This window comes from Carcharodon carcharias, chromosome 16, assembly GCF_017639515.1.
Source record: "Carcharodon carcharias isolate sCarCar2 chromosome 16, sCarCar2.pri, whole genome shotgun sequence".
Classification (NCBI taxonomy): Eukaryota; Metazoa; Chordata; class Chondrichthyes; order Lamniformes; family Lamnidae; genus Carcharodon; species Carcharodon carcharias.
In genome coordinates, this window is record NC_054482.1 from 17312036 (window position 1) to 17339555 (window position 27520).

The window sequence follows — 27520 nt, forward strand, 5'->3', positions numbered from 1 at the left end:
TAAAGATACTCAAGGATTCTGCAACAATTACCTTTTGAGGAAGAGAATTCCAAAGTTGCACAGCCCTCCGAAAGTCCCCCTCATCTCTGTCCTAAATGGGGGACCGCTTATTTTGAAACAGTGACCTTGAGTTCTAGATTCTCCCACAAGAGGGAACATCCTCTCCACATTCACCCTGTCAAGGTCCCCCAGGGTCTTAAAGGTTTCGATCAAGTCACCTCTTACTCTTCTAAACTCCGGCGGATACAAGCCTAGCCTGTTCAACCTTTCCTCATAAAACAACCTGCCCATTCCAGGTATTAATATAGTAAACCTTCTTTGAACTGCTTCTAAAGCATTTACATCTTTCCTTAAATAAGGAGATCAATACTGCATACAGCACTCCAGATGTGGTCTCACCAATGCCCTATACAAATGAAGCATAATCTCCCTACCCTTCTATTCATTTCCCATCACAATAAATTATAACATTTTAATTGCTTTGCTAATTACTTCCTGCATACTAACCTTTTGTGATTCATGCACTAGGACACCCAGATCCCTCTGCATCTCAGAGCTCTGCAATCCATTACCGTTTAGATAATATGTCTCTTTTTTATGCATCCTGCCAATATAGACTACCTCACATTTTCCCACATTATACTCCATTTGCCAGATCTTTGCCCTAACCTAACCTATCAATATCCTTTTGTAGCCTCCTTCTTCCTCTTCACAAATTACTTTCCTACTTATCTTTGTGTCATCAGCAAATTTAGCAACCATACCATCTGTACCTTCATCCTAATCATTTATATAAATTGCAAAAAGTTAAGGTCCCAGTACTGATCCCTGTGGCACACCACTCAACACACCCTGCCAACCAGAAAAAGACCCATTTATGACAACTCTCTGTTTCCTGTTAGTTAGCCAATCTTCTATCTTGGCCAATATGTTATCCCTACACCATAAGCTTTCATTTTTCATAAGAGATTTTGATGTGGCACCTTATCAAATGCCTTCTGAACATTTAAGTACAGTACATCCACCAGTTCCTATTTATCCATAACACTTTTTACTTCTTCAATAATTTGGTTAAACATGATTTACTTTTCACAAAACCCTGTTGACTCTACCTGATTACCTTGAATTTATCTCAGTGCCCTGTTATAATGTCCTTAATAATAGCTTGTAACATTTTCCCTATGACAGATGTTAAGCTAATTGGCCTATAGTTTCCTGCTTTTTGTCTCCCCCACTATTTGAATAAAAGAGTTACATTAGCTGTTTTCCAATCTAATGGAATCTTCCCGAATCTGATGAATTTTGGAAAATTAGAACCAACGCATCAACGATCTCATTAAAACCCTAGAATGAAATTCATCCTGACCCAGGGACTTGGCAACTCACAATTCCAACAATTTGCTAAGTACCACTCCCTGGTGATTGTAATTTTATTGAGTTCCTCCCTCCCTTCCAATTCCTGATATTCAGCTATTTCTGCGATGCTGCTTATATCCTCTATAGTGAAGACCGATGCAAAATACCTGTTCAATTCATCTGCATATATCCATCTTCTTATTTTTCATTAACTCCCCAGACTCACTTTCTGTAGGTCCAATGCTCACTTTTTAAACTCTTTTCTTTTTTAAATATCTAGAGAAACTCTTACTACGTCTTTTTATTTCTAGCTAGCTTGCTTTTGTACTCTAATTTTTCCCTCTGTATCAATCTTTTATTCATTCTTTGCTGTTTTTTATATTCTATCCAATCTTCAGACCTACCACCCATCTTTGTGCAATTATATGCTTTTTCTTTAAGTTTTATACTATCTTCAACTTTCTTAGTTAACCATGGACAGTGGGTCCTCCTGTTGGAATTTTTCTTTCTCATTGGAGAGTGTCTATTCTGTGTTTTCGGAAATATCCCCTTAAATATCTGTCACTGAATCTCTATTGACCCATCCCTTAATTGCCAGTTCACTTTCTCTAGCTCTGCTTTCATGCCCTCATAATTGCCCTTATTTAAGTTTAAAATACTAGTCTTAGACCCACTCTTCTCTCCCTCAAACTGAATGTAAAATTCAATCATATTATGATCACTGCTACCTAGGGGTACCTTCACTATTAGGTCATTAATTAATCCTATTTTATTGCACAATGGCAGGTCTAGTAAAGCTGACTCCCTGCTTGACCCCAGAATGCATTGATATAACAAATTAAACCAAAAACTTCTATGAATTCATCATCTATGCTACCTTTGCCCATCTAGTCTATATGTAGATTAAAGTCCCCCGTGATAATTGCCATGCTTTTCTGGCAAGCTCCGTCTATTTCTTCTTTGATGCCCCATTCTTTTTTTTTACTCATTCTTGGGATGTGGACTTCGCTGGCTGGGCCAGCATTTATTGCCCATCCCTAGTTGCCCTTGAGAAAGTGGTGGTGAGCTGCCTTCTTGAACTGCTGCAGTCCATGTGGTGTAGGTACACCCACAGGGCTGTTAGCAGGGGGGTAGTTCCAGGGTTTTGACCCAGCGACAGTGAAGGAACGGCGATATATTTCCAAGTCAGGATGGGAGTGACTTCGAGGGGAACTTCCAGGTGATAGCGTTCTCATATAACTGCTGCCCTTGTCCTTCTAGATGGTAGTGGTTATGGGTTTGGAAGGTGCTGTTCGAAGGAGCCTTGGTGAATTCATGCGATTACTGGCAGGGGGCCTGTACACCACTCCCACAAGTGACTTCTTGCCTTTATCATTCCTCATCTCTATCCAAACTGCTTCTATATCCTGGTTTCCTGAACTTAGGTCATCCCTCTCTATTGTGCTAATGTCGTTTTTAATTAACAGAGCCACCCCTCCACCTTTCCCTGACTTCCTATCCTTCCTAAAAGTCACATACCCTTCAATATTCAGGTCCCAATCTATGCCATCCTGCAGCTATGTCTCTGTAATGGCTAATGGGTTGTATTTAGTTATCTCTATTTGCACTATCGGTTCATCTTTTGTTTTGAATGCTATGTACATTCAGGTACAGAGCCTTAAATGTTCTCCTTTTATTATTTTTGTAACCTCTAGCCTTATCAGTTGGTTTACTTTTAAACTTGTACTCTCTGTTCCTTCCTGTCATGGTTTGTTTATTATTTTCCAAATGAATACCTTCCTCTCTTACGTTGTCTCTACTCTTTGATTAGACCACATCTTCTCACATTTGTTCCCTGCAGTTTCTGCAGTTTAAAAAATTGTAAGTGAAGAGGGCTGAAAGTGGCCAGAAAAGAAGGTTGCTAACTGACTATCCAAGCACTGCCGTGACTGACCATGCAGACTCTGGCCTTGGTTAGGAAACTAGGTGGGAAATTCAACTGAGAGCAGTAGGACCTCAGTTCATTACAAAATGCCTAATGTTGTCCCCTACTTTATGATGGGATGTATTCTTGGATTCTTTAGAGAATGGCCTCCTACCTTCCCAGAACATAAATTGTTCCTTTAAGCCCTGAAAACTCAGTTTGACTCTCCACTGCACAGAGTGTTACAGCACAGAAACAGGCCATTTGGTTGAACATGTCGATGCTGGTATTTATGCTTCATACAAGCATCCTCTCACCTTACTTATCTCAGTCCTTCAATAAATCCTTTTGTTCCTTTCTCCCCCATATGCCTACCTAGCACCCCCTTAAATGCATTCACACACTAATGCCTGTTGACAAATTGCATCCTCCAAGAGGAAGGCAGTTTTTTACCCATTCTAGATCTATGGGTTTTGATCAACTTCATTCTGAAGGAGAATTACAGGAAATCAATGCCACAAGACAGTACCCAGAGGCTGACTTGATAGGTACAATGTCAGAGTCAAGTGCAGCCAGATTTCAAAGCCTGTGGAAAATCTCAATATACAATGAATCAAGGGGTTCTCCTCAGATCGGCGTCTAGTATGGCTGTTTCTAGCACATACTGTGAGATAATGCGTATTATGGGTTCACGAGAGCTCTCTGTAGACAAAGCCAGCAGGTCCTGAATTTACTGAGGAAATTATGCTAACTCATTAACAAAATCAAGTCCTAGTTCCAGTTGTGCAAGAGCTATCTTTCATAGGGAGCTAATTTAAGACAAGTCTGACAGGCCTTCGGTACCACAAAACTGATATTAATTCAAATTGCACTCAAGTCTCTAATTCCCAATCAAGAGGCAGAGCCATTGTTCAGTGTTACATCTGGATCTGAGGTAGTTTGTGAGGTTTGGGTACCAGATGTAAAAAAAAATCTTTATGACACTGTTGCAATTAAACCTTTGGTAGCATCCAACATCAAATAACTGGGTCCAGAGCCAGTACCCCTAAGATGTCATGTGCTTTAGCTGTATGACAGGTTAGAAAAATACTTAACCCATACCTCTGTCATTTATGTGGATGTCTTAGTGAAAACCAGGTTCCACTTTTGTAGAACTAAAACTCATCATTGCAAAACACAAAAACAGTCCTCAGCAAAGAAGATACAAACTAAGCCAGTGTTTCCATTGAGTTAAATCACCTTGGATGTCATCGAGCAAATGTCGTCTTTGTTAATGCCTCAAATTACCCGCCACAAACCACCACCAGTAACCGGGGAGTAACCACCAGTCCATCAGCCCAGCTCAATTGCCTTCTTCAGGCAGGCTCCAAGTTTGGATTGGCAAAATCCCCAAGGTGAAGTCTTTGATGAGTAAGGTTAATGCACAAATGCTTATTGTACTCATACTGCATTCCCGAGAGCTCTATTTTTACACAGACATTAATCCATTGACGTTAGCCTTTGGATCAGAAACTGTACCCAACATAACCTAATTTTTTCTGCTGAGCATTTTCCACAGCTCAGACGGAGTGGTACAAAAATCCACACCCTACCGTTACATCAAAATTGCTTGCTTCCCTACATTGCAGCAATGGCTATACTTCAGAAAGTAGTTCATTGACGTCCTAAGGTCATGAAAGGTGCTACATAAATGTAAGTGAGATTACAGTGAGAACACTGCTTGCATTATTATGCCAAATAAGCCACTTGGCCAACCTTCTGACACTGGAAATCTACAGGATGTTTTGGAGTAAGGCATTCGGCCAGCTTGTTAAAACCTCTAATCATTGTTTCCCAGCAGAATTGTCTGTTTTGCAGCATTGTGCAATTGCCTCTCTTGTGTGTTCCAAGAAAGATTGCTTGGAAATGGGCCCCTGCTGTGTGGAGTCATCATTCAACTATGAGGACATAATTCCGACAAAAAGGAATGAATGACGCATTTAGTGATGCATTAATTCCCCAAAGCCGACAGATTTTATTTGAAGAGGCACATTAATCTCCCCTCCACTTCACTGAACTCCTGATCATATCCAAACCCCAATGGAAGATTGACTCTTGATATCTTCACACGTAAATGGTGTCAGTCCCTTCTCACCCTTTCGAATGATAACACTCAATCAGGACAGATATATGAAAGCATGGGAAGGAACTAATAGTGATAGATCAGGAGAGCAAGGAAAGCAGTGGGGAAGACTGAGCATTTCAAAACCTTCCAAGTCAGGGCAGTGAGGTTTCAGAGCAAAGTTTTCTAGACTATATTTCATATCCTCAGCCCTACAGACAGACAACCTCAATTACACTTCACCAGCCAGCCTGTGAGTGCAAATGGGAATTTAGTCCCGAGCTATGGAGAGCTTTAAGTTATGGAACTGGGTTGGAAGCATCTAAATGCATCCATTTAGAACTTAAATACCCAGCAGGCTGTCAATGTCTTATCAATTACATTGTTAAGGTTAACAGAAACAGATGATGGGTATTAATTGTTTTTGAGCACATATAAATAGGGGAGGCCTGGCCAAAGTGGCCATTAACAGGTCCAGGCAGTGGGCAGTCGAGAGGGTCATCTGACCTGACTCTCTGCCCTTCTACCGCGGCTAAATGGCCCTGGAGAGGGAGCACGCCGTGTCCACCGATACACTAGAAGCCTTCCGTGATTGGTAGGCACTGTGGGGACTGGGGTGCATCATCAAGACCGGAAATGGCATTTTGATTTTGTTTTGTAAGTTTCCTGTCATGCTTTTGTTTTAGTTACAGTACCCCTTTATTGATTTTTAGTTTAAGTTATTGATTTTGTTTCTAAAAAGAGTCTAGACATAGGGGATAGTTGGGACACAAGGTTGTGTGGGAGAAGAGCTGTGAGACTGGACAAGTCAATCAACTCTCTGAACAAAGAAATGCTCTGTGTCTAGATTATGGCTTCACCAGCTGGCTTGGCTCCTGTTGACACAAGCTAAGATGATATTCCTCCTAACAATCTCTGCAGGAATTGAGAAAGAATCACCATTAAATCCAATAAGGAACTCAGAAGAAACATTTTTACTTAGGGAGTGGTTATAGGTGAAATAGAGTGGTAGGAATCTCAAATGGAGTCCAAACACTCGCACAGATTAGTTGGGCCAAATATTTCTGTGCTCTACCTTCTATGCCTAATCCTGTCAGCCTTTTTTCGGCAAGTTAATTTGGTGCCAAATGCGCACGTGTGTTTGGACTGATTACTGAATTTGATGACAATCCACGATCGAGAAAGACGCTACCTCCCCTGCAATTCTATTGAGTTTCTTGCTGACTGGGGTCACCAGAATGGTTCCCCACACAGAGAATGAAACGTTAACATTCCAGCCCAGCAAGGTAATGAGGGCTATGCTACACAGAAAGGTGTCCCTAACCCCCACCCTCACTCAGCTGGGTCAAAATCCTGGAACTCCCTCCCCGACAGCACTGTGGGTGTACCTACGCCACATGGACAGCAGCGGTTCAAGAAAGCAGCTCACCACCACCTTCTCAAGGGCAGCGAGAGATTTGGGCAATAAATGCTGGCCCAGCCTGTGAAACCTACATCCCGTGAATGAATTAAAAACAGGAACACATATCCCCATGTCTGGAGTAAGCCAGTTAAAAATCTGATTCTCCAGCTGCGCCCCTCAATATTGGTCCTCCCTCCCTGGACAAAAGGAAGAGAGGCTGGAATAGGCCAATTGGCCCTTTGAACCTGCTCTGGAATTCAGCAAGATCATGGCTGATCTTTTACCTCAACTCTACCTTCCTACAGTATTGCCACATTCCTTAATTCCCATAATACCCAAAAATCTATCTAGGGGCAGCCACCCCTAGTTGGATACAGTCCCATGAGGCTCAGGCTGGGCCAGCCTCTCTGTTAAGTGACCATTGTTCACCTATGAGCCCAGTCAATGGGCATTGGCAGGCCCTTCCAATGTGGGGCTTTACAGTCAAGTCAGACTGTCCTTGGCCACATGCCCATGCTTCTCAATAGCAGTGTCGAGATGGTTTACTTTCCGATCCTCAAATGACAAATCTTGCTGCCTGAAAAATAAAATTGGCATAGCAACCAGCTCCTTAGGAGCAGAAAACTCAGCTGATGGGTTTTCTTTTCTTCTACTCAGTATCCCAGGGCACTGAGGCCAGGCACTGAGGAGCATTCCTACAATGACTTGCCCCTTCATCTGCGAGTTCAGTGCAAACTAAGCATTTCCTGGTCTGTATGGCTCAGCTTCAGATCTGTGCTGTTACTCAGTCAGCCTCAATCCCAGCCTGTTTTTGGGAACAGGAGTGGACCATTGTGCCCATTAAGCTTATTCCACCATTTTGTTAGCCATGGTAATTGATGCAATCCCAATTTGCTGCTCCCCTCTCCAAATTCCTTACCCCAACTGTAGATAACACTTTCCAGATTCCATCCCCTGAGTAAATACCCCTTTTCAAATTCCATACCCTTTCCAAATTCCATAACCCCAAGTAAGTATCTAACTGTGTTGTAAACAGCCCAACTATTCTTTATCTATGACCTTCTAAAACAGCACAGTCCATATTCCGGCCATCCTTTGTGTGAGAAATCACTTTTAGTCAGATTAGTTAAAATTATCACCATGTCCCCTTTTTCTAGGGAGTTGTTCCCTATCTCTCCTCCCAGTAACTGTTGAAACTTTGTAGGTGAGCTCAGTTCACACAGTCTCTTATCAGGAGCTGGTCTCACCAACACGGCTATTAACCTGTCAGATAGTGTACAAGGCTAGTATTGCTTTACTGAATTACTGAAATTGGCTTTGCAGACACCCCACACGTACACATAAACACACATCCAAGCAAGTTGGTGTGACTTGGAGGGGATCTTATAGCTGTTGGAGTTCCCATGACATTGCTGTCCTTATCCTTATTGAAAGGGAGATGTGGTTAAAATAACCTTGTTCAATAGCTGCATTGTATCCTGTTGGTTGCATATAGTTTCTTTTTGAAACAAGGAAAATGATTCAATTTTTCTCAGTCTGATATTCTCACTTTGATGAGAAGTCAAAGTCACTAGTCACCACCGTCCATGATCTGGGAAATGGGCACTGAAGAGTATGTTTTTACATGTGATGTTGCACAACACTTGGAGGCTTGTTACTGAGCTGCATTATAAGAGGCCTTTGGGCTTCTAGCTACCCTTTTCAATCAGTGATGGGCAAACACCCAAGGGAAGATTAACAGGCATCCCCACCAAACCGGATTAGATCAGTGTTACATCTGACTAAATGAAACATCGGGAACAATTGAAATCTAAGAACACAGAGCTTACCTCTCGGCCCAGGTAGGAGCTCCCTTCTTCGACAATCAGTGCCAAATACTGAACATTGTTGTCAACAAAGAAGTTCTGCACCTCTGCCATGCTATAATTAAAGAAAGGAAAATTATATATACAATTTTCAAACATATATCCAATTCCTTGGATACCTGTATATTTACAGGAGTCTCCCAGCCTTCCCATATTAACAGAATTTTAAGTCAATAGCAGACTCTATACCAGTCGACCAGTTGCTGAGATATGGCTGGTCAAAGCATGGAACATAGCAACAATCCTGAGATACATTGGTAAAGTACAGGTGGCACCTGTATCATGTCAATTTGGCAAGATTTAACTAGCTGTCTTAACGGTGACAAAGATCATGGATTTCCACTTCTGTGACATTGCCCATTTCTGCTCTTGCTCTTCACATCTGCTGCTGAAATGCTCATCCATGCATTTATTACTTCAAGACCCAACAATTCCAATGCTCACCTGGCCAGCCTCCTACCTTGCACCCTCCGTAAACCTGATCTCATTTAAAACTGTGCTGCCCGCTTCCTATCTCAAACCATTCACCCATCATTCCTGTGCTTGCTGACCTACGTTGACTCCCAGTCAGGCAAATTCTCAATTTTAAAATTCTTGTCCTTTCTTTCAAATCTCTCTGTACCCTTGTTCCTCCCTATCTCTGTAACCTTCTCTAGCCCCACAACTCTCTGAGATATCTGCGCTCACCTAATTCTGGCATCGAGAGCAACCCTGATTTTAACCACTCCACCGTTGCTGACCAAGCCTTTGGTTGCCTAGGCTCTAGATTTCCCTCCCTAATCCTCTTTGCTTCTCTACCTCTCTCCTCTTCCTTCTAAGATGCTCCTTTGACCAAGCTTTTGGTTGCCTTTCCTAAGAGATATCCTTATGTGGCTTGGTGTCAAATCTTGTTCGATGAAGCTCCTGTGAAGCACTTTGGGACATTTTACTATGTTAAAAATGCTAATATAAATACACATTGCTGTTGTTCAATTCTACAGTTGCTGAGAATTGGAGCACTTTCCTAATTCTGGTGTCCAGTGTCAGCACTCTCGGACCAGGCACAGGATAGGTTAAATGTAGTGTACTATGCTTTAATCCAAACATAGATCACCCTCATACTTCACAAATATAGTATTACTATTCACGTTTCCCACACCAACCATCTTTGTGACTTCTCCAAGTGGGAACTCTAAACATATGGAGTCAGGTTACTGCTCCGGCTCCACACCTGCTCAGAATAGGGTGAAAGTCTGGCCAAACTCATTCAATGTAGGATCTTCAGAGCTAGCCGACAGTGAACTGCCTGGTCTGGATTCAAACTCAGCTCGCTGAAGTAAAAGGCCCATGCGTATTCCCAGTTGTTCAAACATGATAATCGCAGTCCCCTTCACAGCCACCAACTTGCTTGTGAATTCTCTCTTTGGCAAAGGGATGAAGGGCAGATGGTGAAACAGCAACCTCTGCGCCACCGGATTTCTACATGTATTCTACACAACTGTCAAACTTTGCCTAAGCAAGAAGACATATTCCCCGTCTGACACTTCCATGACCTTTGGCCCTCGTGGGGCGACCCCCATTTATTAAAACATCAACCTCTGCTTCCGCCTCCAGCAATCCCATTTAACACCTTGAAAGCCCAGGCAAATGTAAGGCCTTTCAGAATTTCACAGCTGACCTTTGCCCTTTAAGCCAATACATCAGCAGGACAATTACAGATTGAAATCATTTCTCCCATGATTTTTATAATTTCTTACTTTTTTAAAACAATTTTGTGCAAAAGATCCATCCCCACTCCCAGCTACACATATTTCCCCAGTTGAGAGGGCAGGGGGTAAGTCACTGAATAACTGTATTTGTTCTGTAGAAGCAGATACTGAAGGACACTGCTGTTTAATCTTAACCCCTCTAAAGGTTCAGATGGTCTGTACTGATTTGTTTAAACACTATTACATTTACATCTTTGGTGGGAATGTCCTTAATAGACCCTTAATTGCTTCCCTTTCTGGTCACATTCGTCGGTCTGCATCCTCCCCACCCTCCCCTTCAGTTCATCAAGTTGGAGAGACATAGGCATTTGATTGTATCTGGCACATTGCTGGCCTAACCATCAGTAACCAGACTTGCCCCACACTCTTCAAGGCCTCACTTTCCTCTACCAAAAACCGACCGGCACACCAGGATCATCCTGAAATGCAAGGAAAAAGCCCTGGCTTCTGCTCGACATGATCAACCATCTCCTTAAACCTCTCTCCTCTCCACAATCATCAATGTGTGAGGAGTCATGGAATTCTATCATCAAGATAGAGACTGCTCCCTCTCTCCAGTCCCCTTGCACACCAAGCTCAGCACACCCCCAGCCTCCCGCACACACATCTCTCCAATCATACCCCAGCCTCCCCCACAACCCATACCGATCCGATCATACCCAGCGCCTCCCCCACACCCCACTGATCATACCCGTCTTCCCCACATCCCATACCTCTCCAACCATACCCCAGCCTCCCCCACACCCTACCGACCATACCCAGTGCCTCCCCCACACCCCATACCTATCCGAACTTACCCAGCGCTTACCCCACCCTCCATATCTGTCTGACCATAACCAGCGCCTCCCCCACATCCCATACCTCTCCGATCATACCCAGCGCCTCCCCCACACCCCATATCTCTCCGATCATACCCATCGCCTCCCCCACACCCCATAACTCTCCAATCATACCCAGGGCCTCCCCCACACCCCACCGATCATACCCCAGCCTCCCCCATACCCCATACCTCTCCGATCATACCCAGGGCCTCCCCCACACCCCACCGATCATACCCCAGCCTCTCCCATACCCCATACCTCTCCAATCATACCCAGCGCCTCCCCCACACCCCATATCTCTCCGATCATACCCATCGCCTCCCCCACACCCCATAACTCTCCGATCATACCCAGGGCCTCCCCCACACCCCATAACTCTCCAATCATACCCCAGCCTCCCCCACACCCCATACCTATCCGATCATACCCAGCGCCTCCCCCACACCCCAAACCTCTCTGATCATACCCCAGCCTCCCCCACACCCCATACCTCTCCGATCATACCCAGCACCTCCCCCACACCCCACCGATCATACCCGTCTCCCCCACACCCCATACCTATCCGATCATATCCTGCGCCTCCCCCACACCCCATATCTCTCCGATCATACCTCAGAACCCCCCCACACCCCATAACTCTCCGACCATACCCAGTTCCTCCGCCACACCCCATACCTGTCCAATCATACCCCAGCCTCCCCCACACCCCATAGCTCTCCGATCATACCCCAGCCTCCCCCATACCCCATACCTCTCCGATCATACCCAGCACCTCCCCCACACCCCATACCTCTCCGATCATACCCAGGGCCTCCCCCACACCCCACCGATCATACCCCAGCCTCTCCCATACCCCATACCTCTCCGATCATACCCAGCACCTCCCCCACACCCCATACCTCTTCGATCATATCCAGCGCCTCCCCCACACCCCATACCTCTCCGATCATACCCAGGGCCTCCCCCACACCCCATACCTCTCCGACCATACCCAGCACCTCCCCCACACCCCATACCTCTCCAATCATACCCAGCGCCTCCCCCACACCCCATGCCTCTCCGACCATAACCAGCGCCTCCCCCACACCCCTCCGACCATACCCAGCGCCTCCCCCACACCCCATACCTCTCCGATCATACCCAGCGCCTCCCCACACCCTATACCTCTCTGATCATAGCCTGAATATTCCAAGTAATGGCTCTTCTTTCAGCCCTAGTATGATCATCTTCAGAACAGGGTGAAAGCCTGCCCAAACTCATTCAGTGTAGGGTCTTCATGGCAAAAACCTTTCTGTGGCCTTCTTTCTTTGTCTCGCTACCCTTCACGAGATTAACTGCAGACAAAGGGTCAGATTCCACATATAAGCTTAACCTTTCTTGACCTCTCAACTGCCGTTGTGCTGTCAAACTGTTGGACCAACATCCAGTCTTAAATGAGTCGCGGTTTCCTCCAGTTAAACACTGAAGTCATTGTCTTTGGCCCCCACCCCAAACTCCGTATCCTTGTCTACAGCTCCATCTCTCCCTCCAGCCACTATCTCAAACCAACCCAGACTGTGCATCCTTAAGTGTCAAATTTGACCCCAAGCTGAGTTTCTGACCTCATATCCTAGCCATTATAAAGCTCCACAATAACATTGTCCGAATCTATCCCTGCCTCAGTACAACTGCCAAACATGGCATGCATTGCCCAAAGGGGCAGTGGAAACAGATCCAATAGGAACTTTCAATAGGAAATTGGATCTCCATTTAAAAAGGAAAAACGTGCATGATTCTGTAGAAAGCAGAGGCTTGGGATTATGGTAATTGGTACAATTTTAGAGATCCAGCATTGACATGACGGGCTGAATGGCCTCCTTTCATGCTGTATGATTCTGTGATTCCAGAAAGACTTCTTGCTACCCACAGCTGTCCCCTATCCGAAGGGTGGAGTGCAGATGACATCGCTAAAGAATCCCCCACAGTTTCCAGCTTCAAGTGCTCTGTTCTGACCTTCTGTTGGAAGTGCATTTACAGGTAGACAGTACAAAGTATGACTGCGGCACCCTGGACTCACAGCCCAGGCTTACTCCATGAGTTATGGTCATGTAGGCAAGGGAGTGAAGGACTTAGGAGAGGAGAAAATTACATAACCTCAGATCTGAATATATCAATGTGGGCGTTTCTGAATTTACTACCAGGGTGAACTTACGAGGGTGTGAAGGCATTTGTTCTTTTTTCACGTTGAGCATGAGAAACTCACTCAATGCTGGCAACCAGAAGGAATTAACCATACAGTTGTTCAGAACAGAACAGAAAGAGGTCATTTTCACCAAGCCTGTTTGAAAGAACCATCAAATTTATCCCTCAAAAACGCTCTCTTCTGCATCCTCGCTGTGGTATGTTTGAGATGGTAGGAAGTGGTGCGCTGGGGGCATGAGGTCACCTGTGGGTGTAACCCCATAATCCCATCATTTGACAATGCTTTACCAATGTCCCAACAGCCTGCCTCCCTGTGATACCTGCACTGCTGAACTCATTTGGGAAAAAGAAAAGATATGTTCGGGAGAAGACAATGAAAAATGCTTGCTCTTAACAAATTGCAGGTCATAAGCCTGCTCTGATCTACAGGACCTTTACTAAAAGCCTTCACTTACTCCCATTGTGGTGACAGATGACTTAACCCTTGCAGCACTGAAGCATAACAGAACTACTATCATATCAAAGGTAATAGAAATAACCTGAAACAATAGTACAAGATACTATGAACTGGGTTATCACCAAACGATGAGAACTACTTTGCAATGTGAGAATGGAGTATCTTATTTAACAAGTACTTTACCATTTTTCTAAATACCTGTCAGACCTTACATAAGAAATAGCTCTGAATGAGAAGTTGCTACTCTGCATACCCACATCCCAATGCTTACCCCTTTAATGCTTGCTTTTTCCTCCAGTCACAGCCCAAGAATGATTAAGTTCAACTGATGTTATTTGGAGTGTGTTTGCTCCTGATCTTGTATGTATTGTGGTGTCGATGTGACATATGCGCAAGAGCAAAGTTTAAGGAAACAGAAAGCAAAGAACGCTGAGGAAGTTAAAATAAAAACAAAACAAAAAAAATTCAGTAAATACTCAGGTCAGTAACTTTAATCAAACCAGTTTATAGATGCTGCCTGATGGCTGAGTGTTTCCAGCATATTCTCTTTTCATTGGAAAGTTTGGGGACTCTGAATTATCTGTCACTGTCCACCAGAGGTCGCCCTGCACTATGGAGATTGTTGGTATTATACTTAAAACCGTTGTATCAAGTCTTTCAACTTGTATTTATATAGCACCTTTAACATGATATAATGTCCCAATGTGCCTCATAGGGGGGGTTATCAAATAAAGGATGACATCGGGCCACATAAGGAGATAGTAGGGAAGATTTTCAAAAGCTTGGTTAAAGAGGCAAGTTTTAAGGAGCATTTTAAAGGATAAAAGACAGGGCGAGAGTTGGAGAGGTGTGGGTGGGGAGACTAAAATCAAGGTTGCTCAAGAGTCCAGAACTGGAAGAGTGCAGGTATCTCAGAGGGGTGTGGGGCTGCAGGAGATTACAGAGATAGGGAGGGGCAAGGCCATAGAGGGATTTACAAACAAGTTTCAGGATTTTAAAATCAAGGCATTGCTTAACTGGGAGTCAGGGTAGGTCAGCAAGCACGGGAACGATGACTGAATGGGATTTGCTGCACCTTAGGACATGGACAGCAGAGGTTTGGATGACATCAGCCTGACAGGAGATAGAAGACACGAGGCCAGTGCGTTAGGATAGTCAAGTCTAGATTTAGTAAAGATATGAATGAAGCAGCAGATGAGCTGAGTCAGGGGCGATGTTGGACAATGTTACAGGGGATAGAACATGGAAATAGGCAGAGTTAGTGATGGAGTGGGTATATAGGCAGAAGATCATCTCTGAGGCAAATGTAACACTAGAGTTGTGAACTGTCTGGTTCAGCCTTAGACAGTTGCCAGGTAGAGGGATAGAGTCGGTAGCTAGGGAACAGAGTTTGCTGCAGGGATCACAATCATTTTGGTCTTCCCATTATTTAATTGGGGGAAATTTCTGCTCATCCTGTATAGGATGTCAGACAAGCAGAGTGACAATTTAGAGACAGTGGTGAGGTCAAGAGAGGTGGTGGTGAGGTAGAACTGAGTATTGTCAATAGAAATGTGAAAACTGACATGGATAACATCACTGAGGGGTAACACGTAGGTCAGAAATAGGAGGGTACCAAGGATAGATCCTTAGGAGACACCAGAGGTAACAATGTGGGAGAGGGAAGAGAAGCCATTGCAGGTGATTCAACAACAACTTGCATTTATATAGTGCCTTTAATATAGTAAAGCATCCCAAGGAGTGCTTCATCAGAGTGCAATCTAACGAAAATGGACATTGAACTAAAGGAGGAAATATTAATGCACATAATCAAAGCATTGGTTAAAAGAGGCTGGAGGATTGTAAAATAAGAGAAAGATGGAAGGGCAGAGAGGGTTATGGAAGGAATTCCAGAGTACAGGGCTTGAACAGCTGAAAGCAGGTTCACAAATGGTGTGGGTTAGTGAAGCAGGGGCGGAGTTGAAGAAACAGAGTTCTTGGAGAATTGTCAGGCTGGAGGTGTTTGCAGGGATTGGGAGGGGGATAGGCCGTGTACATCAGATTTCTGTCCTAGCTGACAGAACCTAGGCATCTGTGTGTCTTTCTGTACCATTAATATACCTTAACTTTCCCTAATGTTCAAATCCAGCCACCATTCTTACAGGAGCTTACTCTCTCTACTATTTAATAAAATCCTAGTGTACAGTGTAGAAGCAGATCCGTGGAGACAGTTAAAGACTAGGGCTGGATTTTCAACTTGCTGCTTGGCTATAAATTTGGCATTCTGGATTGACATGTTCTAAGATACTTCCTGATTTTCATTCCCATTGATTTCAAGTTGATAATCTACATTTGGGAAAATCTTTCTTCTAATTCGGTTGTAAATTGGTAAGCAGGATGCTGAGAGAGGGGACCTACACAGAACTGGCAAACCTGTGGTGTGGTGCAAGACTGAATGAGGTTAATGAGATGAACATTAGGAGCTTGGATAATTAGACAAGTGCACTTTGATCAGGAACTCTGTGCAATTAGGACTGTCTGAGATGAAGGCCTGGTACAATGGAAATAGCTGCTTGGATCAGTGGGCACCATGCGGAATGACACACAAGTCCGTTTGCCGGTCTCTCACAAGCTGAGATTTCCAGCTTCCTTCCATCTTCTCTGCGATACCTTATTGGGATGCAGGTGCCACGGCTGAGGTCATCACTTCAACACTGGCTACACTGCATCCAAGTTTCCTGCTAAGCATCAGTTGCTGAAACCAAAGCTTTATTTCAAAGCCAGGCACCCTCCAGAGATAGCTCAACCTCAATAATCACAACACACTAATGGAATGTTTCAAAATGAAGACCTGCTCAATATTATTCCATCTCAACTATTCAAAAGAGTAAAAATAAAATTTGTACAAGGAACATGGGTGATGGTGGCAGAGCCGCATTTATTTACCATCCCTACTTGCCTAGAGAAGGTGCTCGGCGGGGGTGGGGGGGGGCACAGATATGAACTGGTCTTGTGGTGAAGCTCCCACCATGGTGTTAAGTATCAAATTCCAGGACTTTGATCCAGCAGCAATTAAAGGAATGTTGGTGCATATCCAAGTCAGGATGGTGTGTGATAGAGCAACACTTGCAGGTGATAGTGTTTCCACATGTTGTTATTCTCATCTCTCTTGCTGGTAGAGATCGCAGAGCTAAGAAAACCTGCCAAAGTAATCTTGGTAAATCGTAGCAGTACACCCTGTAGACAACATATACTACAGGTATAGTGTCCCTGTCCTAGAGGAGGTGGATACTCAGTCCTATGGCAGAGGCACTGATAAAGTGAACTGCTCTATCTGGATGGTAGTTAAGCACCTGGAGTGTCATTGCAACCACACTCATTTGTGTTAGCATTCCATCACACTCCTGACTTGAGCCTTGCAGATGGTAATGAGACATTGAGGGAATCAGGAGGTGAGCCACTAATCGAAGAGTGCCCAGCTTCTTGTAGCTGCAGTACTGCTATGGCTGGTCTAGTTAAGCCTATCATCATTGCTGATTCCCAAGATGTAAGGTAGGGTACTCAGTGATGGTGGTGTTTTTTGAGGTAAGTATGGTAAAGTCTAGAAATATGTCCATGGCATTATAACAAAAAAACTATCAGTAATATGAAAGGTAAGTTGGTTAGGGAGAGTGTAGAGGGCTGGTATATTGTCCTTCCTGAATACAGACCATGAATCATGATGGGATGAAAGGTGTCTCCATCTCTCCCAGCCATTACTTCCAACATATAACAAACTGAGGATCGGTTTCAGGTCTTTTTGTGATGGATGGATCTCCACAGTTCAAAGCTATCCATAAATGAGCACCAACAGCCAGTCTCACTCATTGGAGTTGGTGGGCTAGCACACAAGGATAGCTGGCTTGAGAATTGGCGTGCTGGTGTTCTACTGATGCTGTGGATAGTTAGGGCAAATTGGAGGGAGTTTTATCCTGCACCGGACTGAATGTTCAATCCCACATTGTAAGTGGGTCGTGTTCCCATCACCTTCATCCAGTTCACTTTTTTAATGCACAGGTGATGTTCAGTCATTCTACTTTATCAATTGTCTTGCAAGAAAATACACAAGCACAATATGAGAATTTTGCAGCGGAAATGGCTGTATTCTGAAGAAATGCATGTGAGATTGTAGTTTCATAAAAAAAGATTTTCGTTACAAAAAGAAAAGCAAAATACTGTAGATGCTGTATATCTGGGATAAAAAACAGACAATGCTGGATGTACTAAGCAGATACGTGGAGAGAAAAACAGCATTAATTGACTGGAGACGAGACTTCCATTGGGAGGAAGTCCCACCTAACTCAGAGAGCTGCCGGCCAATCCGACTGGCCACTAGCTCTGTAGTCCCAGCAATGGCAGGGGCTGCAGTGGACAGTACTGGAAGGGCAAGCAGTTCCAAGTCCTGGGAGTCCAGAACCAGGTAAGTGTGGGAGTCTCGAGGTGTAGAGGGGAGGTGAGATGCTGGGGGTGGGGTTGGGGGGTCGGGGTGTTGGTGGAGAAGCAAGTTGGGGAGTGGGGGGGCAGTGGTGTGAACAGCTGCAAGCACCAGACCTTTTGGGGGAACACTCAATGTTAAAAGGAGGCCACTGGTGGAGGCACCACCCACCCCCACCACCAACCCCACCACCACCACCCACCCCCCCCACCCCCATCCGCCCCCACCCCACCCATGCAAGGTTACTTTTCGTGTTTCCCTTCTGCCAGCCTGAATATTGAGGATGGGCAGGAAATGGCCCTTAAGGGGTGAATAGTTGGTCAGTTACTGGCCTTAACTGAGGTGAGGGCGGGCAGGCTAGCCTAGGCCCTCACCCCTAAAACTGAGGAGAGGTCGGGGCGGGCGGGAGCCTGGTGGCAAGGCCATCAGGGAAATGTAAAATTCCACCCCACCTTTCAGGTCAATGACCTTTCAGTTCAGATTTTTGTTAGGCAAAGGCATTAAGCCCTATGGAACCAAGGTGGGTAGATGGAACAAAGCTGTAGACCAACCATGCTTGAAATCAATGGCAGGAAATGCTTGAGGGACTGAATGATCTGCTGCTGTTCCTATCTTCTATCATTAGGAGAGAGTGAGGAAAGGCCACTTCACCCAACAAGCCCTCTCTATGTTATTCTGAATACTCCATAATCAAATTGCTTCATCTACACAACCTCTTTGGAAGGTTTTATTCCTTGAGGTAACAAGTCAGAAATGATCTTACCTAAAAAAGACACAGAAGAGCGATTATACAGCTCATGCAGGAATGTATGTGTGCTTACCTGGCTGGTTCCAATGGGGGACAGGCTGGGGGCCACACATCCTCTCCATGTTGCTCCAGGTGATCAATGATAGCATGGCGTAGAGATGACACAGTGGACTTAGAATCTGTACCAAGTTAAACACAGGCTGGATTCAGCTAAGTGCTGGCAATGTGGGCTGGACACTAACATCGGCAATTGAAGAGAAACTTGGATTTCGGGGGTTATATAGGTAGCAGAAATCCCAGTGGGGTAGATGTAAAGGCATAAACCAATAGGGTCCTCTCACAGGGCATATACTTTACACCAGTACCACAGAGACATGCTTGGCTTTGTTTTCCAGTCCACTGGCGCTGATATGAGGCTGTGCATGCACTGCAAGGGGACCCCCAGCCTATGTTAGGCAGTGAGTCCACAACACAAACTTGGCTGAAGGAATTTTCTGGATTTGTACTGTGCTCAGTTATTCTATGGATTTTTGCCCCTTTGACAGTCCTAGGTAACATGGAATAATATTGAGGACCTAGAGTAATAAATTAGTCTGCAAAAATACAGACCCAGAGTATTTACAGACCTTGGATATAAATTACAGACTCCTGGTGCACAATTACAGACTGCAGATAATTGTTGACAGGCCCCGGATATATAATTACAGACGCTGAGTATACAACTACAGGCCATGTAAATGTAGTGACGGACCCTGGGATTACAATTACAGGTCATGTAAGTGCAGTGACTGACCCTGGGCTTACAATTACAGACATTAGGAATGTAGTAACAGACACCCACACCCCCACCCTAAGTATAGTGATTTTTTTGGCTCCTTTGTTAAAGGTCCTTTGCCACTTCTGCAACTGTTTAAAGGTTCCAAATGCCATTTGAACTTCAGTGGGTCTAGTTTGTGACAGTTCTCTGAAATCTCCATTCCCCACGCTCAGGCACTTACCAGCAGAGCTCATTTTCCTCACTTCCTAGCCCAGGGAGACCAATTAACCCACCTGAGATCAAATAAGTGAACACAGGTCAGATATTGAATTGAGGACCTGATGTGTATGGCTCAGTTAGGAACATTTTCCCCATTGCCACTAGGGCATATTTCCATCAATGTTCAGTGCTTTCCTCAATTCATCCTTCAATTGGTCAGTTCAGCACAGTAGGCAATGAGAGCCTCCAATAAAGGCCAAAAGCTGTAAAGTGTACTGGTACAAGCACACCCATGGGATCCAACTCAGGTTCCTGAGTCTTCTTTCAGGCTAGATGGTGAGTTCCAGGTCCAAACCAAGTTGTCTCCTCCTTGATTTCCATGACAATTCCTTCAAGATTCACAGCAGACCTTTCCAAATGCAGAGAGCAGCCCTTGTTATTTCTGTCACCAGGTGACGGTTGCTAACCTTCCAGCATTGTCTTCAGCAATTGGAGATTAATCTCCAGGTCACTGCTGCTAGCATATCCAAGGAAAAGATCACAGGGGCCTTAAAAAGACTTTTATTTTCTTCATCCTTTGAACATACTTAAAAGTTATAAAATTATTGAAGATGGGCCACGGGAGCAGAGAAAAAATGTTATTGCACCAACATTCAAGGTTAACCCAGTGGGTCAAAGAGTCTGTTCCCTCTATAATTGGCCTGTGCAGGCAACAGCTGGACATTGGACCAATGGCAGAAATATAAGAGCATGGAGGGGCTTGCAACTTATTAGTTAAAATTGACAAAATGGCAAAGCCCTGTGCAAATATGGGTTCCCTGCAGAACAGCTTTTAACAGTGTAAACTCTCCCTCCTTCAAACTCTCCCAAAGAGGGATGTAAAATGTTCTATAAACTGGAATATGTAGTGTTCCTGTGTGCACTGTGCTCTCTGGCAACCTCTAGTGGCTGCCCTCAGACAGTGGAAAGTATCTGCTTTCAGACCGATCTCTCTGCCACAATGTAATGATGAAAAAGATTTTAAGAAAATGATGCCAGCAATTGCCACAAGAGAAGCTCCCTCTGTGTTAAAGCAGAGCTCATCTGCACACTCCCATTAGTATTTAAACAGGAGCTTCCTTTATTCTTTGCCCCTAAGTTGGATGTGGTTGATCAAGGCAAAATGCGACGACGAGTGAGAGTTCTTCACTAAAGCTGCAGCTGTAACAGGATGGAATGGTACCAGCATGGCTGCGTGTGCGTGTGTGGCTGTGTGTGTGTGCAATTCTAGGGCATAAAACCTTCTGGCAGATCCCCAACTGCTTTGTGCGTCAATCTACAGAGCCCTGGTGGAGTGAGGCCTCCACTTTGTCTGGCACAGCAGGATTAGTTCTGGCTTCACATTGAACTTAAGCCAGTATTCTGTTGATGCAAATGACGTGTGTCTCTACAATAAACCCCACAGGTTTTTAAAAAAAATGAATCTGATCCTCTGTCTGTGCATATATTCTTCTTGAAACTTGCAAATCACTCACTCTACATTAGATTCAAGGGACAAGGAATTCAGAATTTGGACTAATTATTTACACATGATCAGATAAAAGGGTTCTGATTTCTAACACAATGCAAACTGTCAACTTTGAACCTCTTACTCACAAAATAGGCAAATTCCTGAGCACACTTTTGAGTGTCATACTGTGTGAAACTTGCTTTCAACTCAGGTCCTCCAGTATCCCTGGGTTAGAAAGGAGTGAGGAAAGAAAGAAGTTAATTCCTGATCTAGTGATCTCTGCTATAAAGGACCAGTGGGTGTGAGCAAGAGAAGTTCAAGATCCTCCCCAGGTCAAGTGCCCTGGCAACTTTATCGCACATGGAGATTTGGTACTTCACAAGCTCTCCTGGGAATGGCTGGGACATCTGGGCTCATGAAAGAGGATAACTGTCTTCACCTTCTCTTTTATGCATTTCCTGACTCCCCTCCTCAGGGGGCTGCTGGTATACAATTCAGTCGGTACAAACTCTAACCCCCTTCCTGGACCTCACCCCACGTGGCAGGCTCTTTGACCATGCGAAGCATCATAATTGTCCTCAGTCCTACCTTCTTCACTCAACATCCAAACACGTGCATCCACCTCCAGTAGAGATCACTGCATAGAAAGCAGGAGCAAGAAGCTTGGCCACACCAATCAGTAAAGGTTCATAGTACGACACTATCAGCTAACTTAGCAAAGAGCCAGATGCTCTATACAGCTGAGCTGCTCACTGGGTAAACTATTGGCAATTTGGATCACCGGCATTATAAAATATTTTACCGTTTTCCCCAAATTGAGAACTCTTCCAATGGTTGCACCAATGATAGCATGAGTCAATACCCCATCCTACAGATAACACATCTTTCTAAATCTAATCTAACCAAAAGTTCCACCTCCTTTTAATGGTTCCACCCTTGATCCCTCTTCCTCAGAACTTGTAGCAGCACTTGACTGTTTGGTAGATGCAGGGTCAGTGAAAACTTTAATACTACCCCAATTATCTGGCAAAGCTTCCAGCTATTCTATCACTCTTGACAGATCGCAGGACAAAACTGGTCAAATGGTGGTTGATCCCTATCTCATCTTTATCCCCCAAACATGCCGTCACAGCCCCTTTACCTTTCTCCATTATATTGTCAGGATGTTGGTTATTATGGTTCTGAAGTTTCCTCTCAAGCTCCTATTAAGCTCCTCACATGCTGCATTCGTCACTCTTCTCCTTCCCCATCCTATTTATTCTAAGACTCGCCACAGATTCCCCCTTTAACTTCTTCCTCAAATTTCAACACTATGGAGTTTTCCTTTCATTTTCCCTTTTCTACAATCTTAAGACTTTCAGAAGCTAAGCTTGCCATCATTAGTCACTCCTCCTAGAAGGAACAAATCAATTTGCATTCATACAACACTTCTCATAACCTTGGGACACCTCAAAGTATTTAACAGCTAATGAAGTACTTTTCTGAAGTGTAGTCATTGTTGTAATGTAGGGAATGTGGCAACTAATCAGAGCAAAGCAAGGTGCCAGGTTAGTGGTTTGCTTATCTGGTTTAGGTTGATATTGGTTGAGGGCTGGATGTTGGCCAGGATACCTGGAGAATGCCCTTGCTCTTCTTGAAATTGTGCCATGGAATTTTTGATGTTTACTGAGAGTGCAGCTCCCCCTCAGTATTTCACTAAAGTGTCAGCCTAGATTTTGTGCTCAAATCTCTACAGTGGAACTTGAACCCACAACCTTCCAACTCAAGGAGGAGAGAATGCTGTAAAGCCTCCTTCCTACAATTTTCACGCTTTCAAAGGCTAAGCTTGCAATCACCACTTCCTGATTTACCTCATCTCTTTTACACCTTTTAATCCAAGAGCAACTCAGGGATGGGCAATAAATGTTAGTCTAGTCAGCGACATTCACATCTAGCGAACACATTTTTTAAAAAAGTCATGATATCTCAAATCTGTCCAGGTTTTTGCCATTTCAACCGTTGATCTGCCAATGATGCAGTGGCTGATTGGGAAAATCTACTCCCTCCTTCTACCCACACCACAGAAATGCCATCTCATTATCCATAGAGCTTCAGTTTCCTGATTTTTGATTGGCTGTGGTTAAAGACTCTCCAAAACGTCTAGGCTGGGGGGGCGGGGGGGTCAAAAGGCATCTAGCTTCCCCTCTTCCTTCTCCCCTTACACTTGTTGAGATTGGATAACTTGAGTGAGGGGTGTGTAGGTGGGATGATGGTCACTCAGGCTGCATCATGTCTGGATGGAGCCAACTGAATGAACCAGATAGGTGTTTGCAGTCATTGTTTTGTCTGTTCTGGTGTCTGTTGCCCTCTTGTCCTTTCCCAGTCCTTGTTGTTCTGTTTGCTGTTTAACTAGATCTCCAAATGGAGTCAATGTATTAGTTTCACCTAACATGTGCTCTACTTCCTCTCTGTTTTCGGGCTCAAAATGTAATGGCCCCATTCCCCCAGCACAATTGCAGTGGACTAAAACTCTGAGGCAGCTGCATCGAAGGATGTTGGCACCATCACAAATGGTGGAGATGGGGGGTCATTCGCATGTGAGTTTCCCATGCCTGTCATGGCGGCTCAGAATTTCCACCCTAATTCATCTGTTGGCACCTAACCAATCCTCCAGGTTACCCCCGAGGCCCTACCCTGGCCTTATAGAAAGCTACAGCAAAAGACTTTCAGCTCCAACTCTGGCGTCACAAGGTAATGGATGAGCTCTGTGAATGACTCGTATTTCTGGGACCCGATTAGGATGCAAGCTCTCACATGTCAAGGGTTTCACTGAAGCCTTTAAGAGCTTTAGAGTGCATGATTCCCCAACAGCCTTGAAACTCCTCCTGATTCCCCTCCACTGCCTCAAGGCGGTGTAAGGAGTGTGGGTGCAAAAGCTCAATTGTAAAGTGGCTAGAATAAGGGAAATGACACTGTACAGCCCAATTCCCAAGCGCAAATGGCAAAGCATGAATGACCGATGAGCAAAATGGTGGTGCTGAAGGATGGAGAAAAGCTATGTCAGAAATGTACTAACCCTTATCATCAAGAGGCTTTCCCCTGAAGAATGGTTTTGAAAACGCTTTGAAGAACTGAGGGAAAGATAAAAATAAAATTGTTATTAAGGCAGCCAGTGATATATTCCAAAAGTCACAGTGACATCTTCTACTCTAAAGTTGCACCGCAGGATCATGAGGAATGTTTCCCAGAGCCCTACCATAAACACAAGAGAATGTTTGGAAATTCAAGCCAATTTCAAAGCTATTATGACATTCCAAATGAAACATTGGCTCCACTTGCCTTTCATTGCTGGAAGTTGAGTTATATTGCCTGGAATTAGGAGATTTAAGAGTGACTTGATTGTACTTTTAAAAATGTTAAGGGCAACGGTTAGTTCCTCTCTAACTCCCTTATTTCCGCTGGCTGAGGAATCTCAATCTAAGAGGCCTAGTCGAAAAGCTTGAGACAGACCCTACAGGAGGGAAATTTGGAAACACTTCTACACATAAAGGGGCTCTGTAATCTTACAAAATTTCCTCAATTCTGGAAAGTGCAGATGGCAGACCACAAATGTAATGGCCCATTCAAGAAAGGAGGATGACAGAAAGCAGGAAATTACAGGCAAGGTCACCTAATATCTGTCATTGGGAAAATGCTGGAAACTATTATAAAGGGAGTGGAGGAGGACATTTAGAAAATCATAATACAATCAAGCAAAGTCAGCATGGTCTTAGGAAAGGGAAATTGTGTTTGCTAAATTTATCTGCTAAATATTTCTTTGAGGATGTAACAAGCAAGGTGGATGAAGGAGCTTGAGTAAATGTAGTGTACTCTAATTTGATTTTCTAAAATTTGATAAGGTGGCACAAGATAAGTGGGAGGTGGGATGGAGGTTTTGGGTAATATGTAAGCATGGATTGAGGATGGGCTAACCAACAGAAAATACTGTCAGAATAAATGGGTTTTTTTTAGATTACCAAACTGTAAAAATCAGGTGCCTCAAGATCAGTAATATCACCTCAACTGTTTACAATCTACAATAATGACCTGGATGAAAAGACCAAGTCTATTGTAGTCAAATTTTACAAAAATATGTGGGAAAGCAAGTTCTGAGCAGGATACAAAGTCTCAAAGGGATACAGTTAGGTTAAGTGAGTGAGCAAAAATTTGGCAGATGGCCTCTAAGGTGGGAAATTCGAGGTTATCCACTGGCAGGAAGAATAGAATAGCAAACTATCATTTAAATGAAAAGAGGCTACAGAATGCTGTGGTACAGAGGGATCTAGGTGTCCTCATATGTAAAACACAGGAAGTTAGCCAGCAAGTCTTGACACAACTGTAAAGGCATTGGTGACACCAAACCTAGTGTATTGTGTACAGTTTTGGCCTCCTTATTTATATCTGCTTTGGAGGCGGTTCAGAGAAGGTTCACAGGCTGATTCTTGGGATGAAGGGAGTGTCTTATGAAGAATGAGTAGGTTAGGCATGTACTCATTGGAGTTTAGATGAATGAAAGGTGATCTTATTGGAAGTTAACATTTTGAGTGGGCTTGACAGGGTAGATGTTGAGAGGGTGTTTCCCCTTGTGGAGGGATCTAGAACTAGGGACACAGTTTCAGAATAAGGGATCACCCTCTCAGGATAGAGATGAGGAGGAATTTCTTCTCTATTAGGGTTGTGAACCTTTGGAACTCAGAGGGCTGCGGAGGCTGAATCACTGAATATATTCAAGCCCGAGATAAACAGATTCTTGAGCTATCAGGGGGGTCAAACGTTATGGGGGCAGGCAGGAAAGTGGAGTTGAGGCCATGATCAGATCAGCCGTGATCTTATTGATTGGCGGAGCATGCTTGAGTATGGCCTACTCTTGCTCCTGCTCCTACTTTTTACACTGTTATGTTCAAATGTGGTAGAAATGTGAAATTCTCTTCTTCCAAATGAGCCTTGATCAAACTTTAATTTTAAATCTGACTTTGGTTATTGTTAACCTCAGACAGCGTGTAGCACCCGCTGTCTATGCAAATCGAGTTAGGCTTCTCACTCGTAACTGCTGTCTTCCATGTTGTGTTATTGCTCTGCAGTGAAACTGGAGCATCCTCTTCAGGGCACGAGCCTGGGCAAATTTCACAGAATCACACAGTACAGAAGAGGCCTTTCGGCCCATCGAGTCTGCACCGACACGTGAGAAACACCTGACCTACCAACCTAATCCCATTTACCAGCACTTGGCCCATAGCCTGGAATGTTATGATGTGCCAAATGCTCATCCAGGTACTTTTTAAAGGATGTGAGGCAACCCCGTCTCCACCACCCTCCCAGGCAGTGCTTTCCAGACCATCACCGCCCTCTGGGTAAAAAAGTTTTTCCTCACCTCCCCCCTAATTTATGGAGACCCTGAGCTGGCCAAACATCAGGTCTGTCCTGCGATCTCACCAGTTGAGTCCAAAGGAATGCAAAGCACTACGTTTGACATTGGCTCGGTTGCAGGAGTTGTCAAATCTTTGATGATGTGTTTACTCCAAATTTCTTGACAAGGTTTACCCCCTTAGCTTTCAACTCTCCCAAGATATCCACAAGGCTGTGGAGCTTTTTGCCCATGGCTGGGAGTTTGGTTCATGAGCGCCAGGGCATGTCCGCAGGCTGCTGGGCCTACACTCTAATGCCTGGAGGCCAAACCTCCTCCTAGTTCCTTTGAAGCTTTAGTCTGGGACTGTAAGGGACCCAGTTTCCGTGTGTTGCCATGAGGAGTCACAGCTAAGGAGTTGCCGATGGAGAGGCTGTGTACTGACAGGGAGAGACTTATGCCATTTGGCTCCTTTTTCACATTGTTGCTAGTCAGCAATGTAGGCTGAAAATGAGAAACAAACTAGCACACAAAAGTAGAAAGCACACTAACTTTCTTCACCATACACTAGATGCATTAACCTGTTGAATACACAGCTAGTTACATAGCAGCCAATGGGGGATTGACAAACTAAGCTAATCAATTGATGAGGCGGGTA

General features: G+C 44.4%; 1 protein-coding gene across 3 annotated transcripts in view; it reads right to left on the reverse strand.

Moving 5' to 3' along the window:
• The window catches only part of lhx4 (LIM homeobox 4), a 326165-nt gene that overhangs the window by 268087 nt on the left and 30558 nt on the right, over positions 1 to 27520 (reverse strand). For all 3 annotated transcript variants that reach the window (XM_041208942.1, XM_041208941.1, XM_041208943.1), the window contains exons 3-5: positions 24556 to 24610; positions 19109 to 19214; positions 8592 to 8682 (exon numbers count right to left, since the gene is read on the reverse strand). In XM_041208942.1, the coding sequence (XP_041064876.1) occupies positions 8592 to 8682; positions 19109 to 19214; positions 24556 to 24610 (252 nt within the window). The remainder of the gene's footprint in view (positions 1 to 8591; positions 8683 to 19108; positions 19215 to 24555; positions 24611 to 27520) is intronic.